We start from the raw sequence: 20,040 nt of genomic DNA, 5'->3' as shown, positions 1-20,040 counted from the left end.
AGATCCTAGAGAGCCATGCCCACCTACCAGCACCTTCCTTACCATTGATATGGTAAAGAGAGCCATTGACAGGATGAAGACCAGCAGGACATATGATCATGATGATCTAGTAACAGAGCACTTTATACATGCTAGAGATATGCTGACCGAGGTTCTTGTAGTGTTGTTCAATTGTGCCATGTGTGAGGGGTTACCTAAGACTTGGAGGTTGTCTACTATTGTGCCTATCTTCAAAGCAGGTGATTCTACAGATCCGTGGAATTATCGCACTATTATGGTCGGGCACACATTGGCTCGATTGTATGCTTCCATTCTTGAGCAGCAATTGAGTAATTGGGCAGAGGGTGAGGATGTACGAGCAAAGGGCTAGGCCGGTTTCAGGAGGGGTTTCTCCACTCTTGATCATACTTTGACACTCAGAGCCATCATTGAGAAGGGTAGGTCACATGGGAGATGGACTTATTGTAGCTTTGTGTATTTTTGTAAAGCATTTGACATGGTACCGATAGCTCAATTGATGCGCAGACTCTAGGAGATGGGGGTGCCCATAGTGCTGATTTGGGGGATGATGGCCCTATACAGATCAGTGATGGGACATGTATGCACTCCAGAGGGGATATCTGATTTAGTTCACTCCACCATTGGGATGAAACAGGGTTGCCCATTGTCTCCTACTCTATCTGGTATGTATGTTGATGAGGTGTCTGATTACATCGACAGAGAGGGTGATAGAGGTGCCGAGCTGGCAGGGACGTGGATCCCATTGTTGTCATATGCTGATGATATTGTTGTAGCGTGGATAATGTGTCGTGCTCTCTACAGTGTGGGTGCCCCTTAGTGCAATGTGCGTGACAATCTCACTCAACCAATGGAAACTCACTCAAACAGAATGAAACGCAGGAACAATGGATAACACCACAACAACAGAGACACAATAGTGGACCAGAACATGTGGACTCGACTATCTTAAAGAACCATGTACAGACTCTGGCGTGGCAGCACACTCAGCTCCAACCCAGGACTCATAGGTACAAATGGGGGTGTCGAGGCTCAGATGTGCAGGGTGGTGAAGCAGTGCTCTGTGCATAGACTCGCTGCTCTCCCGCACGATGTTGGACCAAGGTGAAGAAGATGATACCAATGACCAACCGCTACTACTCATATGTAACACCATAAAGGGCCACCAACGGCTCATAAATGTCAACCATGTGGTGACCTGGCCACGATGTCCACTAGACCACCGTCGGTACCCTGCCACTGCCACGTGTTACTCCCAGCCCAGAGGGTCCGTCCAGTGTGAACCAGACCAAGTGTAACCAACTGTCCAACTGTCTATCCTGTGAAGTGACAACTGTAGCCCTGCTACAGGTTGCCCGCCACAAGACCTCTCACCGTCTCGGTGAGAGGAATACTGAAAAAACTGTGAAAGAAAACCACTAGGTACTGCCTCCGTACATTTCTTGAAGCAGGTGCTAGGCCCAACCATGACCTTACATGCCTCAAAAGTGGAGTAAAACACTGCCCTGCTTGCAACGCCTTAAGCAAACTCAAAATTACTTCTTCATGCCCTCGATCCTTCTGCTTCAGATATTCTGAGCTCACCTCAATCAAGTCACCATAAAGGTCCAATCCTGCTTCAATGCATTGACATGTCTCTCCATCCAAATAACCTTTGAACCTTTGAACTCTGAAGTACCCTCTCCCAGACTGGCAGAGCTGTTATGTCTGCTCTGCCTTTTATAGGCTGAAGACATACTGAGGCTCCTCGCGTGGTTAGCAAGACCTGCCTTTCTTGGAAATGTAATCTCACGCCTTTCTTGGAAATGTAAGCTCACTTGCATCTCTGCTGCTTTGAATTTCTTGTGGAAGGGCTGTTCCGGGAGGCAGACCTCTAGAGAACCGAGTGGGGGTCCGAGATGCACTTGGTGTTGCTGAGCTTTGGCCACTGTCTCTTTCGCGGCAAGGAGAGAAAGGAGGGAAATGCCCAGAACAAAAGGCACTGTGTTGCCTGTGCCTACTACACGAGAACGCTCGACCAACAGGTAGAAACTTTGCAACCTCGAGAGCAAGAAGTGCAAGTAGCATTTGAAACAAAATGAAAAGAGCCAGCACAAACTCGTAGCATTCAGAGATTAGGCCAGAAATCCTCCATGGATTTCTGCCATTCATGGCGTGTGGATATATCAATAAAATGTCACAATACAAGAAAAGCCCCAACGTGGAAAATATCAGCTCAGCTCAGCGAGGGGAAAGGGGGAGGGTAGGGGCGAGAGGAAGTGAGGGGGTGGGCAAGGGTGGGAAGGGGCGAGGGGAGTGGGCTGAGGCGTGACAGGGTGGATAGAGGCGAGCCTTGAGGTAGGGGCGAGAGGGTTGGGCTGGGGCGAATCCTAACTGGGCTGGGGCGAGACAATTGGATAGGGGCGAATCCAGCTAGGTAGGGGTGAATCCAGGTAGATTGGATAGGGGCGAGCCAAATTGGGCTGGGGCGAGACCAGTGGATAGGGGCGAGAGGGGGTGGGCTGGGGCGAGAGGGTGATCTAGACTAGTGGCTAATTAGCATGAAAGGAAAACCAGGTTCAAATACTTGAACAGGCATTCCATCACACAACTAAAAGGACCTTGGTTTGAAGCTTCTACTTGCTAAAACATGATCAAATACTGACCAAACTATATTTGAATGTAGCTATCTGGTGTAGTGTGTATGAAGGCATGTCTTCAATTCGACTTACCGACTCCATTGCCAGCTCATGTTCAAGCTGCCCACGTGTAGCCTTCATCACTACATTGAACTCCGTGTATGAAGCACGCATGGCGAGCCACAAAGTATCCATAACTTTGAATGCCACACAATACAGCAACTCGAAGGCCATCTCGTCTTCAACAAGAATTCTCAAGAAACAAACTGCAGCCCAAGACCTCGGCTTTCCTGACCAAAGGTCAAGCATTTGAATCAGCATAGAGGTGATGTTCACACTAGCAACTGCGAACGGATACTCCCACGTTGCTCTTCTACCTCCTTTCTTGTACAACAGCTGTTGAAATGTTTTCGGGTATCGTTTTGAGAAGAACAACAAATTCTCGAGAGAGATAAATCCTCCACCCCTGAAATCTGTGGATGGGTCAGTCCCTTGCCACCCCATATCTTTCCATTGACTGGAAACAAAGCCATTCAAGTGTGAGTTGGGAAAAGCAGCAGACCATAAATCCTTCAATACCTCACACAAGATCAAGAGGAAAGACTTCATAGACTTCAATTGCGTGTGGAGACTATTTTTGATAGCTGTCGTTCTGATCGCTTCCACAAAGGGAGCATCTGAGTGATCAATCTCTGTGACCTTTACACTTGCCATTGGCTGAGGTGGCTCATTGGGCTCAGCTACTGTAAGAACTTTGGAAGATGGAGGTGGGGTATTCTCAGGCAAAGAGTGAACAGATACCCCATAACAAGGCATAGATTGGGTAGCTTCCAACCACTCTAGCAGGTCTTCATCTGACCCATCCGGCGGAGTAGGCTGTTCCAGTTCGGGATTGGACTCCATGGACAGGGAACTATGATGCACCACCGGATCCATTCCGCCTTCAAGGCGAATCGGTTGCATTGGGGAGCCAGGGGTTCGTATCCACATTGCATCGTTCCCCCAATCATGTAGTGCTTTCGTGTGTCGTAGCCATGGTCTGCCAATGAGCAATGGGAAGCCGCCTTCTACCTAGGAAAGGCGAACCACCACAAAATCCAAGTGAAATCTTGAACCTGCAAAGGCACCTTTTCTACAATGCCCAAGGGGTAGACAGTCCTCTGGTTGGCCAAAGTCACTGTGAATGGGGCAGGCCTAGTGGGCTGGAGACCCAATGCCAGCATAGTGAATTCAGGCATCAGGTTGATACCCGACCCACCATCTACTATGACCCCTGAGAATTCGCGGCTCATAATAGAAACGGTTAGACGCGGACTCTTGTAATCAGTAAGTGAAACTTCGGGATAGGATATCATGTAGGATTCGGAGGGCTGCACTGGGAGGTGCCCGCCACTAGACCCTACACCAGGGTACAGAGATTGAATGATGGCAAGGGTGTCACTTCGAAAATTTGCATCCAGTCGAAGCATGTCATACAATGACACTTGCTGAAAGGTATTCTTCAATATAGTCTCTGCTGTAGGTTTTTCTCTTGGGATCAGTGTCTTGTCAGTTTCCTTGATCTTTTGTAAGTCAGCAGCTGCTTCTAAGAAAGCCCCATCAATATCGGAGAGCATAGTAAAAGATCCTTTCTTAGCACTAGGGGATGGCATGTCAGCTGCTGGAGGAGGTGTAGGCATTGGGGAGGAAAGGGCTGTACCTGCTGGAAGATTGAGGCCGAGGGCTGCCCTCTGAGCTCGTGTGAGGACACGAGCTGGCTCCTCTACCAGCTGCAACTTCTCTTGAGAGGCAATCATATGGGTAGAAAGTGGTGGCTTGGGGTTGGTACTAACTGCTATCAAATTGATCTTGGGAAAGGTGAATCCAGGTTGGCTCTGACTTGGGCTCGCAGAGGTAGAGGCGCGTTGTTTTGGACAATCCTTAGTGTAGTGATCCTGAGCCTCAGGGCAAAGTTGGCATGGAGGAGAGCCTTCTGGCAGAGGGCATTTGCTCTGATAATGCCCATACTCTCCACATCTGTAGCATAAAATGGGCCGATTGGAGGGACGGAACGGTGGACGAGGTGGTTGTTGCATGGAGTTTGAGGGTGACATGTAGAAGCTCTGAGGGGTTGAGGGAGCATTAGCATGATAAAAACTGGGAGATGCGAAGTTGTTGTGCATACCTTGCATAGGAGGTGTTGTCAGCAGAGGTGGCATAGGGTGTTGATGACCATAGGGTGAAACCATGTTGGATGTAGGTGTCAACCCTTGTTGAAGGTTGGGGGCGAGGCTCTGTTGTAGTTGCCGCATTCCCTTCAGATAATAGCACTCTTTGTCATCATGGCCAGGCTTCTCGCAGAAATGGCAGTAAGCTCGAAGTGGGCAGTCCTGAGAAGGATGCCCTGGAGATCGACATGAGCTACACCATACCATAGCCTTAGTCTCCTGCTGAGACCTGAGCTCTTCTAGCTCTCTTTTAAGTTGATCATAAGCCTCTTGATGTGGGGGCTTCTCCTGTTTGAGAGAGAAGGATCTCTCTTCCTGAAGGGCCCGCTGTAACTTTAGGGCTTCCAGTTCCGTGCGTAAAGAAGTCAAGGGGTCTGATGGACTGTCCACGAGTACAGGGGCAGTCTCTACCTGAGGAGAGTCAGTGAATAGCTTCCTAGCTCCCTCTATTCTAGTAGCAGCAGCAACAAAGTCCTCCAGACTGGCTTCAGGACGGAGACTTTCTCTGAGCTTTTGTTGAGAAGTCTTAGGCAGAGCCTTCTCTACCCACTTCTTCACCATAAATTCTCCTGGTTGCTGAGGCAGCTTGGCGACCAGGGACTTTGTTCTGGTCATGAGCTCAGCAAATGTCTCCTTGGGCTGGAGCAACAGGTTGGCCAACTCATCTAGAATCTTTTCGTGATAATCCCCTGGTCGGAAAGCTTCACAGAACTGCTGTCTTAACATAGTCCAAGTAGCAAAGTGATTTTCAGCAAACTGACTGTACCATTTATCTGCAAGACCATCCAAGGTGGACGGAAAGAGCACAAGGTAGGCGTCTTCTCTATTGAGGCCACGACCTCTGCAAAGAGAAACAAACCTCCGAGCATGGTCATCAACATCCTCTGTGGAGAGACCCTTGAAGGTAGGGAACTTGATGTTCACCTTGGCCAGAACACTTGTGAGCTCCTCCATGGCCTCTTGCTCCTGAGCCTGTTGCTCACTAGCTTGCTGTAACAAAATGGGGGAGAGCCTTACCGGAGAAGGTGACCTGGAGGATGTACAACCGGTTGAAGGAATGGAGGGAGCTGTATGTGTAGGTATGGGTGATGGTGTTAATATACTTCTACTGGGTACCAAAGGTTGGCGTCGTCTGTGGTAGTACTTCTGGGGGCTCAGTAGTGTGCTTTGACGCTCTAATGACCGCCTTGTATGTGTCATGCAGTAACCACCACCCCAACCAAGCTTTGGGCAAGAAGACCTTCACCTGGTTGAACAGTGGACTAGACTCTACTAGACCGGGCGAGTGACTAGACCAACTGGCCTAGACCAGGACGAGAAGGACCAGACCAGGGACGAGGAGGACTAGACCAGGACGAGGACTGGGTGGACCAGGGCGAGAGAGGACTAGACCAGCAAGGTGAGAGACTAGACCAGCTAGATTAAGCTGGCTAGGGTGAAATTGGACCAGACCAGCACAGGCGAGACGAAGAAAAACCAGCTAGCTGCTTTACTTGTACTCAACAGAGAGTGAGACTTCGGTTGAGGTCCCACCGTGATCGCCAAAATGAGAGCACCTGTAGCGCGGATAATGTGTCGTGCTCTCTACAGTGTGGGTGCCCCTCAGTGCAATGTGCGTGACAATCTCACTCAACCAATGGAAACTCACTCAAACAGAATGAAACACAAGAACAATGGATACAACAGAACAACAGAGACAAAACAGTGGACCAGAACATGTGGACTCGACTATCTCAAAGAACCATGTACAGACTCTAGCGTGGCAGCACACTCAGCTCCAGCCCAGGAGGACTCACAGGTACAAATGGGGGTGTCGAGGCTCAGATGTGCAGGGATGGTGAAACAGTGCTCTGTGCATAGACTCCTTGCTCTCCCGCACGATGTTGGACCAAGGTGAAGAAGATGATACCAATGGCCAACCTCTACTACTCATATGTAACACCATAAAGGGCCACCAACGGCTCATAAATGTCAACCATGTGGTGACCTGGCCACGATGTCCACTAGACCACCGTCGGTACCCTGCCACTGCCACGTGTCACTCCCAGCCTAGAGGGTCCGTCCAGTGTGAACCAGACCAAGTGTAACCAACTGTCCAACTGTCTATCCTGTGAAGTGACAACTATAGCCCTGCTACAATTGTGTTGATCTCTGACTCACCAGAGGGTATGCATTACACAGTTTTGCAGAGGATTGTGGATTGTCTATAAACCTTGGTAAAATCAAGGTTATGGTGTTTAATTCCACACCACAGTGGATCAAGAGATCAGCACCGACTTTCACATATGGTCAGGAGATTGTAGAGTATACAGATGCATACACTTATCTTGGGGTTGTCTTCACTGGGTCGAGGTTTTCTTTGGGGAGAGCAGCAGAGACTAGACTGACTAGAGCTTCTGTGGCCTTGGGTGGCTTGGAGAGGATGTGTTCGGAGGTTCAAGGTTCAGTTCCAGGAACCTCGGACAAAGTTATGGCTCTTTGATACTTTAGTAGCCTCAGCTATGTTGTATGGGGTGCAGATATGGGGACCTTCTCTAAGCCAAGATCGTTGGAGACGTATGGAGAGGCCCTTGGTATCTATGATCTCTCGACTGATTAGAGCCAAGGCCTCCATACCCCACAGTATCATTCGAGCAGAGCTAGCTGCCCTTCCTATGGAGATTGAGGCGCTTACCAGATGAGTCTCCTTTGTGCATAGCTTGTGGGATACTACTAGAGACAGATATGCTAGACTGGCCCTTGAGTCTTCCAGACAGTTAGCTCTTCAGGGGGACACTTCATGCTGGTATGCACAAATGACAACATGGTTTCAGAGGCATGGCTTCACCATGGACAGGCTGCCTCCTTTCTGGTACTCTCTTCAGGCACCCTCAATGTCTCTTACACGGGTGGAGATTACTAGACTCATTCGTCAAGACCTGATCCAGTTGATATCAGGATGACATGGATAGAGCCGCCACAGGAGTTGGGCACGAAGATGGCTTTCTATAGAGAGCATCTTCTCCACCTCACAAGAGATGGGTTTGTGATTCGACCCAGCTACATGGGTACAAATATGTCTCATGGTTTGCGGTGTGCCATTGGTCAGATTCGCACATCCTCACATCAGCTGGAGATTGAGACTGGTAGATTCAAGGGGATACCAGCAGAGAGCAGGATATGCCGCTTATGTCGGCTAGGGCCAGAGACAGAGCTACATTACACGTCATTGCACCGTGTACTATGAGATACGGGGCCGTTTGCATTGCTTATTCAGAGAGGGTTTCGGGCCTTTCTCTAGGGTCATGAGTTATGAGGATCGGAAATGTCTTGGGCTATATCTACTTGAGTTACACAGATATAGAGACACTTTACTTGGAGAGAGAGAGAGAGAGAGAGAGAGAGAGAGAGAGAGAGAGAGAGAGTCCTAGAGACAGATTACAAATTTCTTTTCACTAGATATGGGACAGCTAGAGGAGCAGCCATCACTGCAGAGCTCGGCCAACACTCATTCGACCACTACTGGCACTCTCATCGACCGAGCACTGAAGCTACGCAGATCCAGACGGCCACGATTGAGGAGAGGGGCTACACAACATCGACGGTGACTACAGCAGATGATTCGAGCCATACTCTCTCGACATCTAGAGTGCAGATGAGGATGGATCCTAGTAGTAGTATCTTTGTTCTAGTTCTTTTGTAGCCAGACATGGTATTAGATTCACTATTTTGTAATAGATTGGTCTCATAGGTCATTTTGGCCTTTTGACGATGTTAATATAACATTTCATTTCATTTAGCTATCCCGGCTAGCTGCTTAGTTCACACCTACCAGCTTAGGATTTCGTAGTATTTATATTTTATCATTTTGTCATTTCATTTTGTTACTCTCACTTCGTATCAAATCCACCACATTGTAACGCTCTGGTCTCATAGGTCATTTTGGCCTTTTAAAGATGTTAATTTAACATTTCATTTCGTTTCATTTCTGTCTCTCTCTCTCTCTCTCTCTCTCTCTCTCTCTCTCTCTCTCACACACACACACACACACACACACACACACACACACACACACACACACACACACACACACATCATGATATGCCACACAAGCTCTATGTTTCTGCGATTGAGCATGAGCTGAGCCATTGGAGGGTGTATGAGCACAAGGACAGGCTGGTTTCAGGAGAGGATTCTCTATGCTTGATCATATACTTACACTTCAAGCTATCACGGAGAAGGGTCGAGCACATGGATGCTGTATCTATTGCTGCTTTGTGGATTTCCCCAAAGCTTTTATAGAATGCCTAGAGCAAGATTAATGCATAGATAGTATGACTTGGGTGTTTGGAGTGAGATTACATGGGGTTTCTTGGCACTTTATGAAAGGGCCATAGGTAGAGTGCAAGTGCTAGAACGGCTATCGGAGATAGTTCTCTCCACTGTTTGAGTTAAGCAGGGATATCCCGTCTCTCCTACTCTCTTCAGTATGTATAGTGATGTAGACTATATTGACAGAGAGGGTGATAGAGGTGCACAATTATCGAGTACTTGGATGCCCTTGTTGCTTGGATATTGAGGCTCAAAGGAGCAATGGATATGCCTGTAAACTTTAAAGATGAAGACATGAGAAAAGCGTGCTTTCAAAGGAAGGCGTGAGAAAGCACATTATCGTCGGGACTCAGTGAGAGCATAAAAGCTTCATAAAACCAAATATGGACTCATGTGGAAGAAAATGCAAGTGATTACTAATGATTAAGGCTGAACCGAGCTTTATGAGGGAAAAGTTTGAAACAGAGATGTATAAGGCAATGGAAGCTGGCAAGAAAGATATGTAGATACACATGAGGAAGGACCTGCAGAAGGAATTATATAAATTTTGAGCTGATCAATAATGGCATGCAAATAGAATTATGCAACTCAACATATGTGCATATAGTCAAAAAGACTTACCTATGCCATCTTTAACACCATGAAATGAATAAGAAGAGGATCTCTCGGCTACTTAGATGGCCTATGGACACATGTCAGCGGAACTACCTTACCTTAGCCCCCATCCGGTAGCACCCCCTAGTTGGGGCAGTGTTTGAGGTTGTAGGTGTGCACATTTACCATCGAGCATCCCATACCACCCTATCTCACGTCTCCAAGGTAACCTTGCGCATGGCTAGCCTTGCAGGCTATCCCTCACAAATAATCTATTGACCTCCTTATATAGGTGACCTGCCACACTATGCATGTTCACATGAATTCTGTCTCTCCTATGATGTGGACATAAATTTGATACAGAAATTTTAAGGGCAGGGAGAGTTACCTACATCATAAATCCTCTGCTAAACATAAAAATCTTTCATGCTCATTTGGGGCTTGATATCCTTCTCGGTCCTTCATTTGAAAGTTGTGTCTTGAAGACACAGTTTTTGTAGTGTCATCAATACGTACTTGATAATTGGTTCTTAAAGGTTCTTTTGCAAATGGTGGCGTCTTTCAATCCACTAATTTTGAGGGTAGTGGCAGGTGGTGGATGATCTGCTAGACATACAAAAGTACGAAAGGAAGCCCCAATACATTATGGCTCCCGAGTCTCCTCTCGTTTTGCAATCCTGCAAGTTTCAAGGCCTTTCATTCTATTGCAGTCCCAGTATGTGACTCTGGCCAAATTTCTTTGTATTTTATGGTACTTCTTCAAGTTAATGCTGAGAACACATTAAAAAGGAATTTTTTCAGCAAGCTAAAGAATACAATCTACTGTTATTTATTTAAAGGTCGTGAAGAGCACCATCATCCATTTGTGTCACAAGAGTTTGCTCTCTAAGGTTAGATCGTTACATAAGCAAGCATGTGAGATAGTGCGCACATAAGTTAACATTTAATCAATGTCTGAGTGCATAGGAGATACATTTTTATGGGAACCGGGTGTCAATGGTGCAAATAAAACTTGTGGATTTCTTATTTGCTGATCTTCATTCCTGAACTCTGGTTCCTTCTACATGAATGGGATTCTGGCTGATGTGGGCTTTTGTAAATAACCTCAGTGTGCTGAAAAGGAGAGATTCTCTTACTTCCATATTAAAATACAAGCAGTAAACCTTAGAGTGATTTGTGGATTTTTCTGGGGTTACATGTCTGTTGTACATCCCCTTGCTTTGTGTATGTACCTTAGGGTCTGTGTACTGTAGCAGGGCTACAGTATCACTTGCACTGGGCAGGCAGTTACAGTTGGTCTTGGGTTCACACTAGGTGGACTCTCGCCTCGGCAGTGACACGTAGTAGACACAGGGAGTGGTGGTCTAGTGGACACCGTGGCCAGTTTATCGCCACCACATTTGGAGACAGACGTAGCTGGACTGTCAGGAATATTTGTGTTAGCCATTGGTTGCTCTTTATGGTTGTATGTATGCTCATTTGGTTTTGGCCGTCGTATGCATCATAGACGTCGAATGAGTCCTGAGTCTCGAGTCTTGTGTTCAGTCTAGCACTTGCACATCTGCACTCCCCCTTGCACAATCGGAGCTTGGACACCCCCGTTGTACTCGTGAGTCTTGGGCTTGGAGCTGAGTGCTCTGCCAGTCAGAGTCTGTACTGGTTCCATTGTGTTTTGAGTCTACTGTTGTGTCACTCGAGCTGGTCTTGCTTATTCCGTATTGCTTTACAATGTTCATTTCTATATTTGGAGTGAGATTTCTTGTACATTGCATTGAAGAGTACCCACAGGAGAGAGCACAACATAATTTTCCTACTTCAGGTGCTCTCATTTTTGGCACGCCCGGTGGGACCTCAACTGAAGTCTCACTCGACTGAGCGTACATGGTCGAGAAGCTAGTTGGTTTAGTCGCTCGCTTGGCCTAGTCTGCTGGTCTAGATTGGTCTGATCTAGCTTGGTCTAATCCACCTTTGCCTTCGTCCAGCTTGGTCTAGCTGGTCTTCACCCTCGTCCAGCTTGGTCTAGCTGGTCTTTGCCCTCGTCTTGCTTGGTGTCCATTCTTGCCCTCATCCAAGTCTAGTGGAGTCTAGCCTGGTCTAGTCAAGTTGGTCCAATGGGTCTGGACTGTCCAGCAAGTTCAAGGTTCTTCTTGCCTATAGGTTGGGTGGATTTGTTGCTACTGCATGACACATACAAGGCAGTCTAAAGATCGACCAAGCCCACTACGGAGTCCTTTGCAGTACTACCTCAGGAAGTGTCAGCCTGCCTTATTGAGTAGAAGTCCTCCACCCCCACTTCCACTACCCTCTTTGGCATCTCCCGCAACCAGCTCCTCACCACCCTTATCAACTTCCCCAATACACTTTCCACCAACTGTGTTACAACCGACTCCTAAGCAGGCAGCAATCGAGGAGCTGACAAGCATTCTGGCCAAGGTGAACATAGAGTTTCTGACTTTCAAGGGACTTGACAAAGGATGTAGACGACCATGCAAGAAGGTTTTTACATCTCTTTCCAGAGATCGTGGTGTCAACAAAGAAGAACCTTGGATTGAGAAAAAACAGATGCCGCCACAGCAGCCAACCTCGCTATCTCTGAGGCCGGTTTGGATGGGGAGTAATCCGCATCCGAGGGACCTCTAGACATGCGTGTCTGAAGTGATTGTCCTACCCAGGCCCAAGCCGAGTGTGCAACCCGTAGGGCTACATCCTTTGTCCAAGAATCCTCATGTACAAATACATAGCAAGGAGGGCTCTGGGTGTCAGCAAACAAATGCACCACAATGTGCCTACAACATGCCGCATCCGGCGGCGTCACACTGAACTTGGCCAGAGGCCAAAGTGTCTGTACAAGATTTCTCACCCCTAAGTTCCCTGTTTGGTGTGAGAACTCAGTGGCCTAGACCTGAAGCCAATCAAGAACTGTCCACTCCGTAGGATCCTTGCTGCACAGCGGAAAGGAGAAATCTACCGCTGTATCCAGAGCCTCAGTGCCTCGAACTTCTAGAAAGAGGACATGGACTCCAAAGCAAGCCTCCTCCAAGTCGGGAGAAGAATCACCTAGGAAGCGTGTGACGTTGTAATTAAAGAAGTCCCAACACCTGTGAATGTCGAAACTGGTCAACCCATGAGGGCCTGTTGCAAAAGGAGAGGTCTGAATCAGAAGTGGCGGTCTCAGATGGGGCTGTCCCTCCCGAGCCATGCGACTCGTAGCGAAAGCACCACAAAGAGAACATCACGCTGTAGAAGTATGTACAATCTCTTGCGCCTGACGTCATAAAATCTAATATCTGACCAACCCAAATGATTTTCTCATATTAAACTGATCACTTAATGTGGGAGAATAAATGGGAACAAGGGTTAAGATATAGATGTGCTTATAAATCTATTTCAGCACGGGGCCAATGGTAAAGGGGCCCAAATGAGAAAAGGTCTATCAAAGAGCAAGGTTAACCAATGGAGCAAAAGACCTTAGGGTTGTCTTCATTAAAGCCTCCAAAGGTAACTGTTAAAAGCCTTAAGACAGTCTTTAAATTTTTACTCTTAGTCACTAAGATCCAAGCAGGCAAGGGGGCAACTTGCTTAAGCTAGGGCTGTGCTTAAGCAGGGGGCCTGCCTGCTTACCAAGTTCAAAGTACTTGCTACTAATGAGGGGGCGAGCCTTACAAAGGAGGGAGGTGGATAGTATGTGAGAACCTCACCAATGAACCATAATCTCATGGGAGGAAAGGGGCCACATGTCAAGTGTAGAGACACACTACTCAAGCAAGTAGGGGTTGTGCTTAAGCAAGGGGGGTGCTAGCTTAACCTCACAAGGGGAAAGAAGGACACTTGTCAAGAGGCTACACACCTTGCCCCAAAGGGAGCGAAGCTCTCATTGGCTAGAGGGCTACATGGCCCAATGAGCTTCAAAGGAAGCCTAGGAAAAGGGGTCGACCTAGTTAGCTCTCTCTCTCTCTCTCTCTCATTTGAGCATCCCACGAGCTCTCTCTCCCTCATTCTTGCCTTCACACACTCTTGTGAAGTAAGGATTCCATCTCCTTCTCCAAGCTTGAGAAGTTGAGTGCCAACTACCACAAGCTCTTGACTATGGATGCAAATCCACACAAGAGAATGCTTATGCTTGCTTATCAATCTCTCTAATCTCCATTAACACTATGCTAAGCTATGCTACAGTGATTATGTGCAAGGGGTCATTGCTTTCTCGTAGAGCTACTTCTACTTCTCTCTTCTTCGTCACTCCCTGCCAGCTCTCCTCACCTTTCATGGTGTTTGAGGTCTTGGGATTGAGGCTAGGCATTTTCCAAGTTCATGCTAATCATGTTTATTGTTGTTATCCTTGGTGAGTGAAGCTTACCATCTTCATCTCATCAAGAAGGTCTCAAGGAACACAAACAATTGTATTGTAAACAAGTCTTCCATCATGGAAGAATTTATAATACAAATGCCTATTGGAGGGGGGACCGGCTCCAACTAATCCGGTCCTCTATTGGTGTCAATTTCTCTAAACTCTCACTCTCTTTTACAAGTATTGATCATGCCATGTTAATGAAGTAATGTGTTAGTGTTGCTCTCTCCATCCAAGCACTTTCTTTCTCACTATAAATCTATACTCAAAAGAATGCTCAATATGTTATTCACTTTCCGCTCCAACTCAAGTTAAAAGGCTAATTCCATTACACCCGAGCAGGAGAGCAAGATGGGTCCGGAGATGAGGCTGAGGGCTCCACCAGGAAGAGAGGAGGAGCGGGAGGAGGGGGTGTGGGTGGAGGAGGCGGTGGAGGGTGGGGGGGGGGGGGGGGGGGGGGGGGGGGGGGGGGGGGGGGGGGAGAGGAAGGGAGGGCGGTGGAGGCGACGAAGCTGAGGTGAAGGGAGCATCCTCAAGGGGGGTCCTGTTAAAGGGGGTGAAAACGGTTCCCTGCTAAGCTGTAGGAGGTCGGCCGCCAAAGGGAGCACTGTGGTGAGCCCGTCCCTGTTGGCGGCGGCCAAGCACCTGTGGCCAACCATCAACTGGTTGATCGTTGGCCTTTGTCGAGGTACCAGCCTGTGTGTCGTTGGTATCTGTCTGTCGGGCCTGTTCAGCCTTGGGAGGCTACGCAGTCGCTGTGGGTTGAGATCTCATGCGAGGACAGGCCTTTTCTAAGTGGCCCATCTGTCTGCACATGAAACACTAGTTCGGGAGACCCGAATACTCCACACTTTGCCTAATCCAACCTCCACTCACTTGAGGCAACAATATCACCTTCGGGAGGGAGTGTGTGTCTCGAACAAGAACCCACATAGTAGGCAAACCTACGATTCTGGCCATAACTGAAGCTGCAGTGCGAGGTGACTCTAGAACCGTCCCGAACATGGAACCAATCCTAGAAAGTAAGAGAGATACTCTCTCCTCATGCCTGGAAGCCGACTGAAATAGGCAAGTCGGCCTCCTCCTCAAGCACATCTGTGGTAGGGTCAAAACCATGATGCCATCGTCTGAAGTAAGCTCGAATTTTTCGGATGCCAAGCGGGCTTATGGATATCACCTTGGCTGTCATCTCTAGAGACTCGAACTCTATATAGTAATACCCTCTCCTGAGCATCTGGACATCGGTGATCTTGCCCACATCGGAGAGGAGTCGGGCCCGAAGTAAATCCCGAACCTCGCCGTGACTGGGTCGAAGAAACAAGAAAGGAATGCTTCTTTAGGGGGAGGAGCTTTTGCAGCTGGCTCTACTAACAAAACTTGTTTCAAGTGTGGCAAAGAAGGGCACATAGCAAAGGATTGTCTAGCATCGAAGGCTTGCAGCATTTGCGGAAAGAAGGATCATCTTCCTTCCAAGTGTTTCAAAAGGGACATAGGCAAAACCAACAGAAATCCAAGGCCCAAAGTGTATTTGGCAGAAGAAGACAAAGATGAAGATGAAGAAGCAGGCGGTAATAGCCTTCTAGTCTAGGACGACATTCTCTAGCTTTTGTTCTGACATTTCCCCTCCAATTGTATTTGTTTGGAGATAGCTTAGACTAGCTTGGTCTCAGTTTTATACATCTGTTTGAGGGGAGGTGTTTGAGTATCTCATGGATTAGAGATATTTTGTCTCCAGGATTTGGGGATGGTCTCCTGGATTGGAGATGTTCTTTTGCTCCTGGATTGGAGTATGCCAGAGATGTCAGTTTTTTGAGTTTCTTTCTAGTCCAAACCTCAAGGGGAGGATTGTAAAGTGTGATCTTTGTCCTAGAATATGAGTCAAGGAGAGAAGAGTGGATTTATCCCACATGCAGTGGTGCAAGGTTGTAGAGCTACTTAAAGCTCATTTCATGAATAAATAAACACAAGCCTATTTTGCATTACATCTCTCTCTTGTTTATGGTGAGCTTGTGATGGCTTAGCAACAACTCAAGATTGTGTTTATGAGTCCAAGTTAATTAATCTTGGAACCTAATTCGCTTGAGTGATAATCTAGCCAACAAGCACTCACTTGTGTGCATGATGTTTCTCTTTCATCCACCCTAGCTAGCACGATCCAATTCCCATCAAGCCTACTTCGCTCTTGGGAGTAGCTATGGAGTGGTCTCGAGCAACACCAGCCCACTTGCACGGAGGAGCGCTTGAGACAACCCCTTGTTTGAAACCCCATGTTTAGTGCTCAAAGAGGCCACTTGGTTGGTAGTAGGCCTCATTTTTCTTGGGGTCCCATGGAAGAGGGTCCAACACGTACTCTAGGCGACTCGCTTCAGTCTCAGATTTTTCAGAGTAGGTACAGAGCACCCAACTACGGGGCATGAGAGGGGTGCAAAGCATATGCCAGGACATTACAGAGCCTCTTCCAGCTGAGTGGCTCACCCCTCTAGAGACAGCAGCTGCCAGATGGATAGGGCCTTCACGCGATTGGAGATTCTCATCGCAGTTCGTGCTTGCTCGGAGTCCGTTTCCCCCATGTTCTTCGAGATCCAGGGAGAGGGTCCACTTCACAGAGTCTCAGTAGAGGCTCCATAGGTTGCAGAGTGCTGCTTTCAAAGGATACGAGTAGTGGGCATTTGTGGGAGGACATGTGTCACAAATCCTGACCAGCAGACCTTGAGGCAGGCCACTGGAGGCTTTGGGCTTGGGAGAGTTGCTCGTTGTCACGAGTGCAGTGGGACCTGGAGTGGTTTTGGAGAGACCCCTTCTCTTCAGCTGACCACCCTGGGATCCCTTTCTTTCAATACACTGTTCGACTGGGGCGTCACATATTGGGAGCACGGAGAGAGGCTCGTCCTGTTGCAGCGCTCCATTGGCAGGTCTCAATGTTGAGTTCTTGTCAAGGCTTTTGGGCACGGTTGTGGGACTCTAGAGAGCCGAGGCGAGTCACTTTGTTCCAGTGGCTAGTTGCACATAGAGCTTTAGCAGTGGGGAGTTGGCACATCGTAGCCTTTCGGCAGCTTGTGCAGCTTGCGACCATCCTTTGGAGAGTCGGTGTCACTGTCTGTGGGACTCCCCCATGGCACAACAGCTTTGGCGTATGCCAGCTCTTGCCACAGGGCGACAATACACTTGGGGTGCTCCTGCCTGGTCCACCCTCACTGGCCGGGTGCTAGAGTTTGAGCTATCATCCACCAACAGGATGATAGTGATCCAGGGGGTCGACCTACACTTCAGCCTGCTATAGAGCTGACCCCCCAGGAGTGGTGCACTGAGGGAGAGGTGTGTTGGGAGCTCGTCTGTGGCGTGACAATCTGGTTCATTTGGCAAGCCCGTTGCTTCCGCATCTTCGAGACCCGCCCTGTCCCACCGGTGGAGAGTGTTCGTGACTTTTACTCTCAGGGGCGAGTTTGAGAGGCTTCAAGGCGGTTCCGATCGCATGCAGGAGCGCAAAGAGGCTTTCCTGCTACTCTAACGCCCTGGTCCCATCTTCACCATGGTGGCACTACCGTCCACCTGTGTGACTTTTCCCTCCTCCCATCTCGTAATTTAGGCCCCACTATACATATTTTGTTTTCTCATTGGGAGAGTCTCCCCTTGTCTTTGATGTAGCCCTCTCTAGTAGAGGTGGTTGTAGCCCTATGGGCAGTTTTAGTAACTAATGGAAGGATCTTTTTCTCGGAAAGAAAAAGAGAAGGTTTTATATGCGTTGGCAAACTTAGTGATCCAACTTGATGAGACTTTTGCAGAACTCATGACAAGGACGAAGTGTCTAGTTGCCAAGCTTCCCCAGAAACCAGGAGAATTCATGGCCAAGAAGTGGGTGGAGAAGGCTCTCCCAAGACTTCTCACAAAAGATATCGGAGACTCTCCAACTTGAAGCAACTTTGGCAGAGTTTGTCGCTACCACTACTAGGATACAGGGGGCAAGGAGGCTATTCAAAGACCCCCCTCAGGTAGAGACCGTCTCAGTTCTCATGGAAAGTGCCTTTGACCCCTTAATTTCTTTACACAAGGAACTGGAAGCACTAAAATTACAATGAGCTCTTCAAGAGGAGAGGTCCTTCTCTCTTCAACAAGAGAAGTCCCCACATGAGGAAGCTTTGGAAAAGATGAAGAGAGAGCTAGAAGAGCGCAGGGCTCAACAAGAGTCTAAGTGCGTGGTTTGTTGTAGCTCATATCGCTCTCAGGGGCATCCTCCACAAGAGTGCCCACTTCGAGCTTATTGCCACTTCTGTGAGAAGTCTGGACATGAAGAGAAAGATTGTTACTATTTGAAAGGATTGCGGCAATTATAAAGAGCCTTTTCTCTACTCTTCAACAAAAGTTGCCACGTGCCTCCAACATGATTTCCCCCTATGGCCATCCAAATCACATGCCCCCTTTGCTAACTACCCTTCCTATGCAAGGCACTTTCCCATCTCAGAACTTTTATCATTCTAACACTACATCAGCCCCTCCTCAAAGCTTCTACATGTCAACGTCCACCTCCATGTAGTAGAAGTAGACCTCGAGACCACCTCACCCCACATCGTGCCCATCCAATTGACCCACTTTTGTGCTATGGATGTGGAGATTATGGGAACTACCATAGTAAATGTCCTCTTCACGAAGACACAGTAAGGACTATCCAAAACAGCATGCCTCCACATTTTCGAGCCCGAGTTAGAGCCAACCGGAATTCACATTTCCAAAGATTAATCTCATTGTAGTAAGCACCGTCCCTCAACCGCCTCCTTTTGCGCATGTGGTTGCCCTTCAAGACAAGTTGCAGCAGGTAGAGGAGCCCGCTGGTGTTCCGTCCTCACTCGAGTACAAAGGGCAGCCCTCGGCCTCAGTCTTCTAGCAGGTCCGACTCTTCCCTCCCCAGTCTCACCAATGAGTACACCTCTTCCGGCAGTTAATAAGCCATCCACTATTGCCAACGGTGGACCAACTTCTCTGCTCCAATATCGATGGGGCCTTCTTGGAAGCAGTAGCTAACCTACATCAGATCAAGGTACTAGAGAAGGCATTGTATGAAGCAAGAAGAGTCTCTCTCCGTGCTGTCAAAATGTGGCACCCGAGAAAGGGGTCTTTGGATGATCTGCTGAAGAGAAAGGATCCTGCCAAAAGTTCAGCCAAACTCCAGAAAATTATCTCAAGTTGCAAGGAAAGCGTGCTCGCTACTGCTAACCCCCCCCCCCCCCCCCCCCCCCCCCCCCCCCCCCCCGCCCCCGCCCCCGCCCCCGCCCCCGCCTGTCTTCGCGCGCGACAGCCCAGCCCGCCCGCCCCCTCTGCTGCGCGCCGACCCACCCCCGCCTGCTGCCCTCTCGTGCCGCCCACCCCCCCCTGCCCACTGCCCTCTCACGGCGCCACACCCCCGCCCGCTGCCTCTAGAGTTTCTGCCACCTTGCCCGCCTTATCCGCTCCCCCCCCCCCCCCGTCTTCCTCTTTCCCGAAGTTGCCCTGCAATTGGCTCTGGCAGCATTGTTTCTTTGGACAGTGCTCGTCGCGCTCAGTTGCAGAGTCTTTTCTCTGTTCGCTTCTTCGCCACAATAGTAGACACAGATGGAGGCTCGAGCTCCGCCATAGAGGAACTCGTCCGAAGCCCCCTCGCCCGACCCCGCTGAGCCCACCATTCGACTTGCTCTTTCACCAACAGAGCAAGCGAGCCTAGCCGCAGAGGTAGAGCGCTTGCAGGCGACTTCTGTCATCTGCAAGATTCTCGGCACCTGACCTAGTAGAGGAGAGCTGCGTGACCTTCTCCAGGCCCGCCTTCTCGGAGAGGTGAGCAAGATGTTGGACGTACAGATACTCGGACGAGGTTACTATCAGATCAAGTTTGAGACCTCCGAGATGGCGTCCAAGGTCATCGTCATCAGTCCATTGACCATCCGAGCAGCACGAGCCCACTTTCCACAGTGGAGACATG

The 20,040-nt window shown here is 48.7% G+C and overlaps 3 protein-coding genes across 6 annotated transcripts in view; 1 reads left to right on the top strand and 2 right to left on the bottom strand.

Annotated features, from left to right (window-relative positions):
• LOC147436081 (Pseudouridine synthase family protein) overlaps positions 1-20,040 on the top strand; it is a 180,177-nt gene that overhangs the window by 136,688 nt on the left and 23,449 nt on the right. For all 4 annotated transcript variants that reach the window (XM_086488979.1, XM_086488980.1, XM_086488978.1 and 1 more), the window contains exon 13: positions 10,340-10,463. In XM_086488979.1, the coding sequence (XP_086345105.1) occupies positions 10,340-10,463 (124 nt within the window). The remainder of the gene's footprint in view (positions 1-10,339; positions 10,464-20,040) is intronic.
• Positions 2,637-3,460, bottom strand: LOC147436083 (uncharacterized). Its single transcript, XM_086488982.1, has one exon. It carries the CDS (start codon positions 3,450-3,452, stop codon positions 2,652-2,654), a length of 801 nt encoding a protein of 266 aa, XP_086345108.1. The 5' UTR covers positions 3,453-3,460; the 3' UTR covers positions 2,637-2,651.
• Positions 3,704-5,458, bottom strand: LOC147436082 (uncharacterized). Its single transcript, XM_086488821.1, has one exon. The coding sequence runs from the start codon at positions 5,456-5,458 to the stop codon at positions 3,704-3,706; it is 1,755 nt and encodes a 584-aa protein (XP_086344947.1).

The sequence above is a fragment of the Adiantum capillus-veneris genome, chromosome 18 (genome assembly GCF_014529385.1).
Source record: "Adiantum capillus-veneris isolate H3 chromosome 18, ASM1452938v2, whole genome shotgun sequence".
NCBI lineage: Eukaryota > Viridiplantae > Streptophyta > Polypodiopsida > Polypodiales > Pteridaceae > Adiantum > Adiantum capillus-veneris.
This window is presented reverse-complemented; position numbering and strand designations above follow the sequence as displayed.

Coding starts and splice junctions, on each gene's coding strand:
- LOC147436083 (XM_086488982.1), bottom strand. CDS start 3,452: ATGCCTTGTTATGGGGTATCTGTTCACTCTTTGCCTGAGAATACCCCA.
- LOC147436082 (XM_086488821.1), bottom strand. CDS start 5,458: ATGACCAGAACAAAGTCCCTGGTCGCCAAGCTGCCTCAGCAACCAGGA.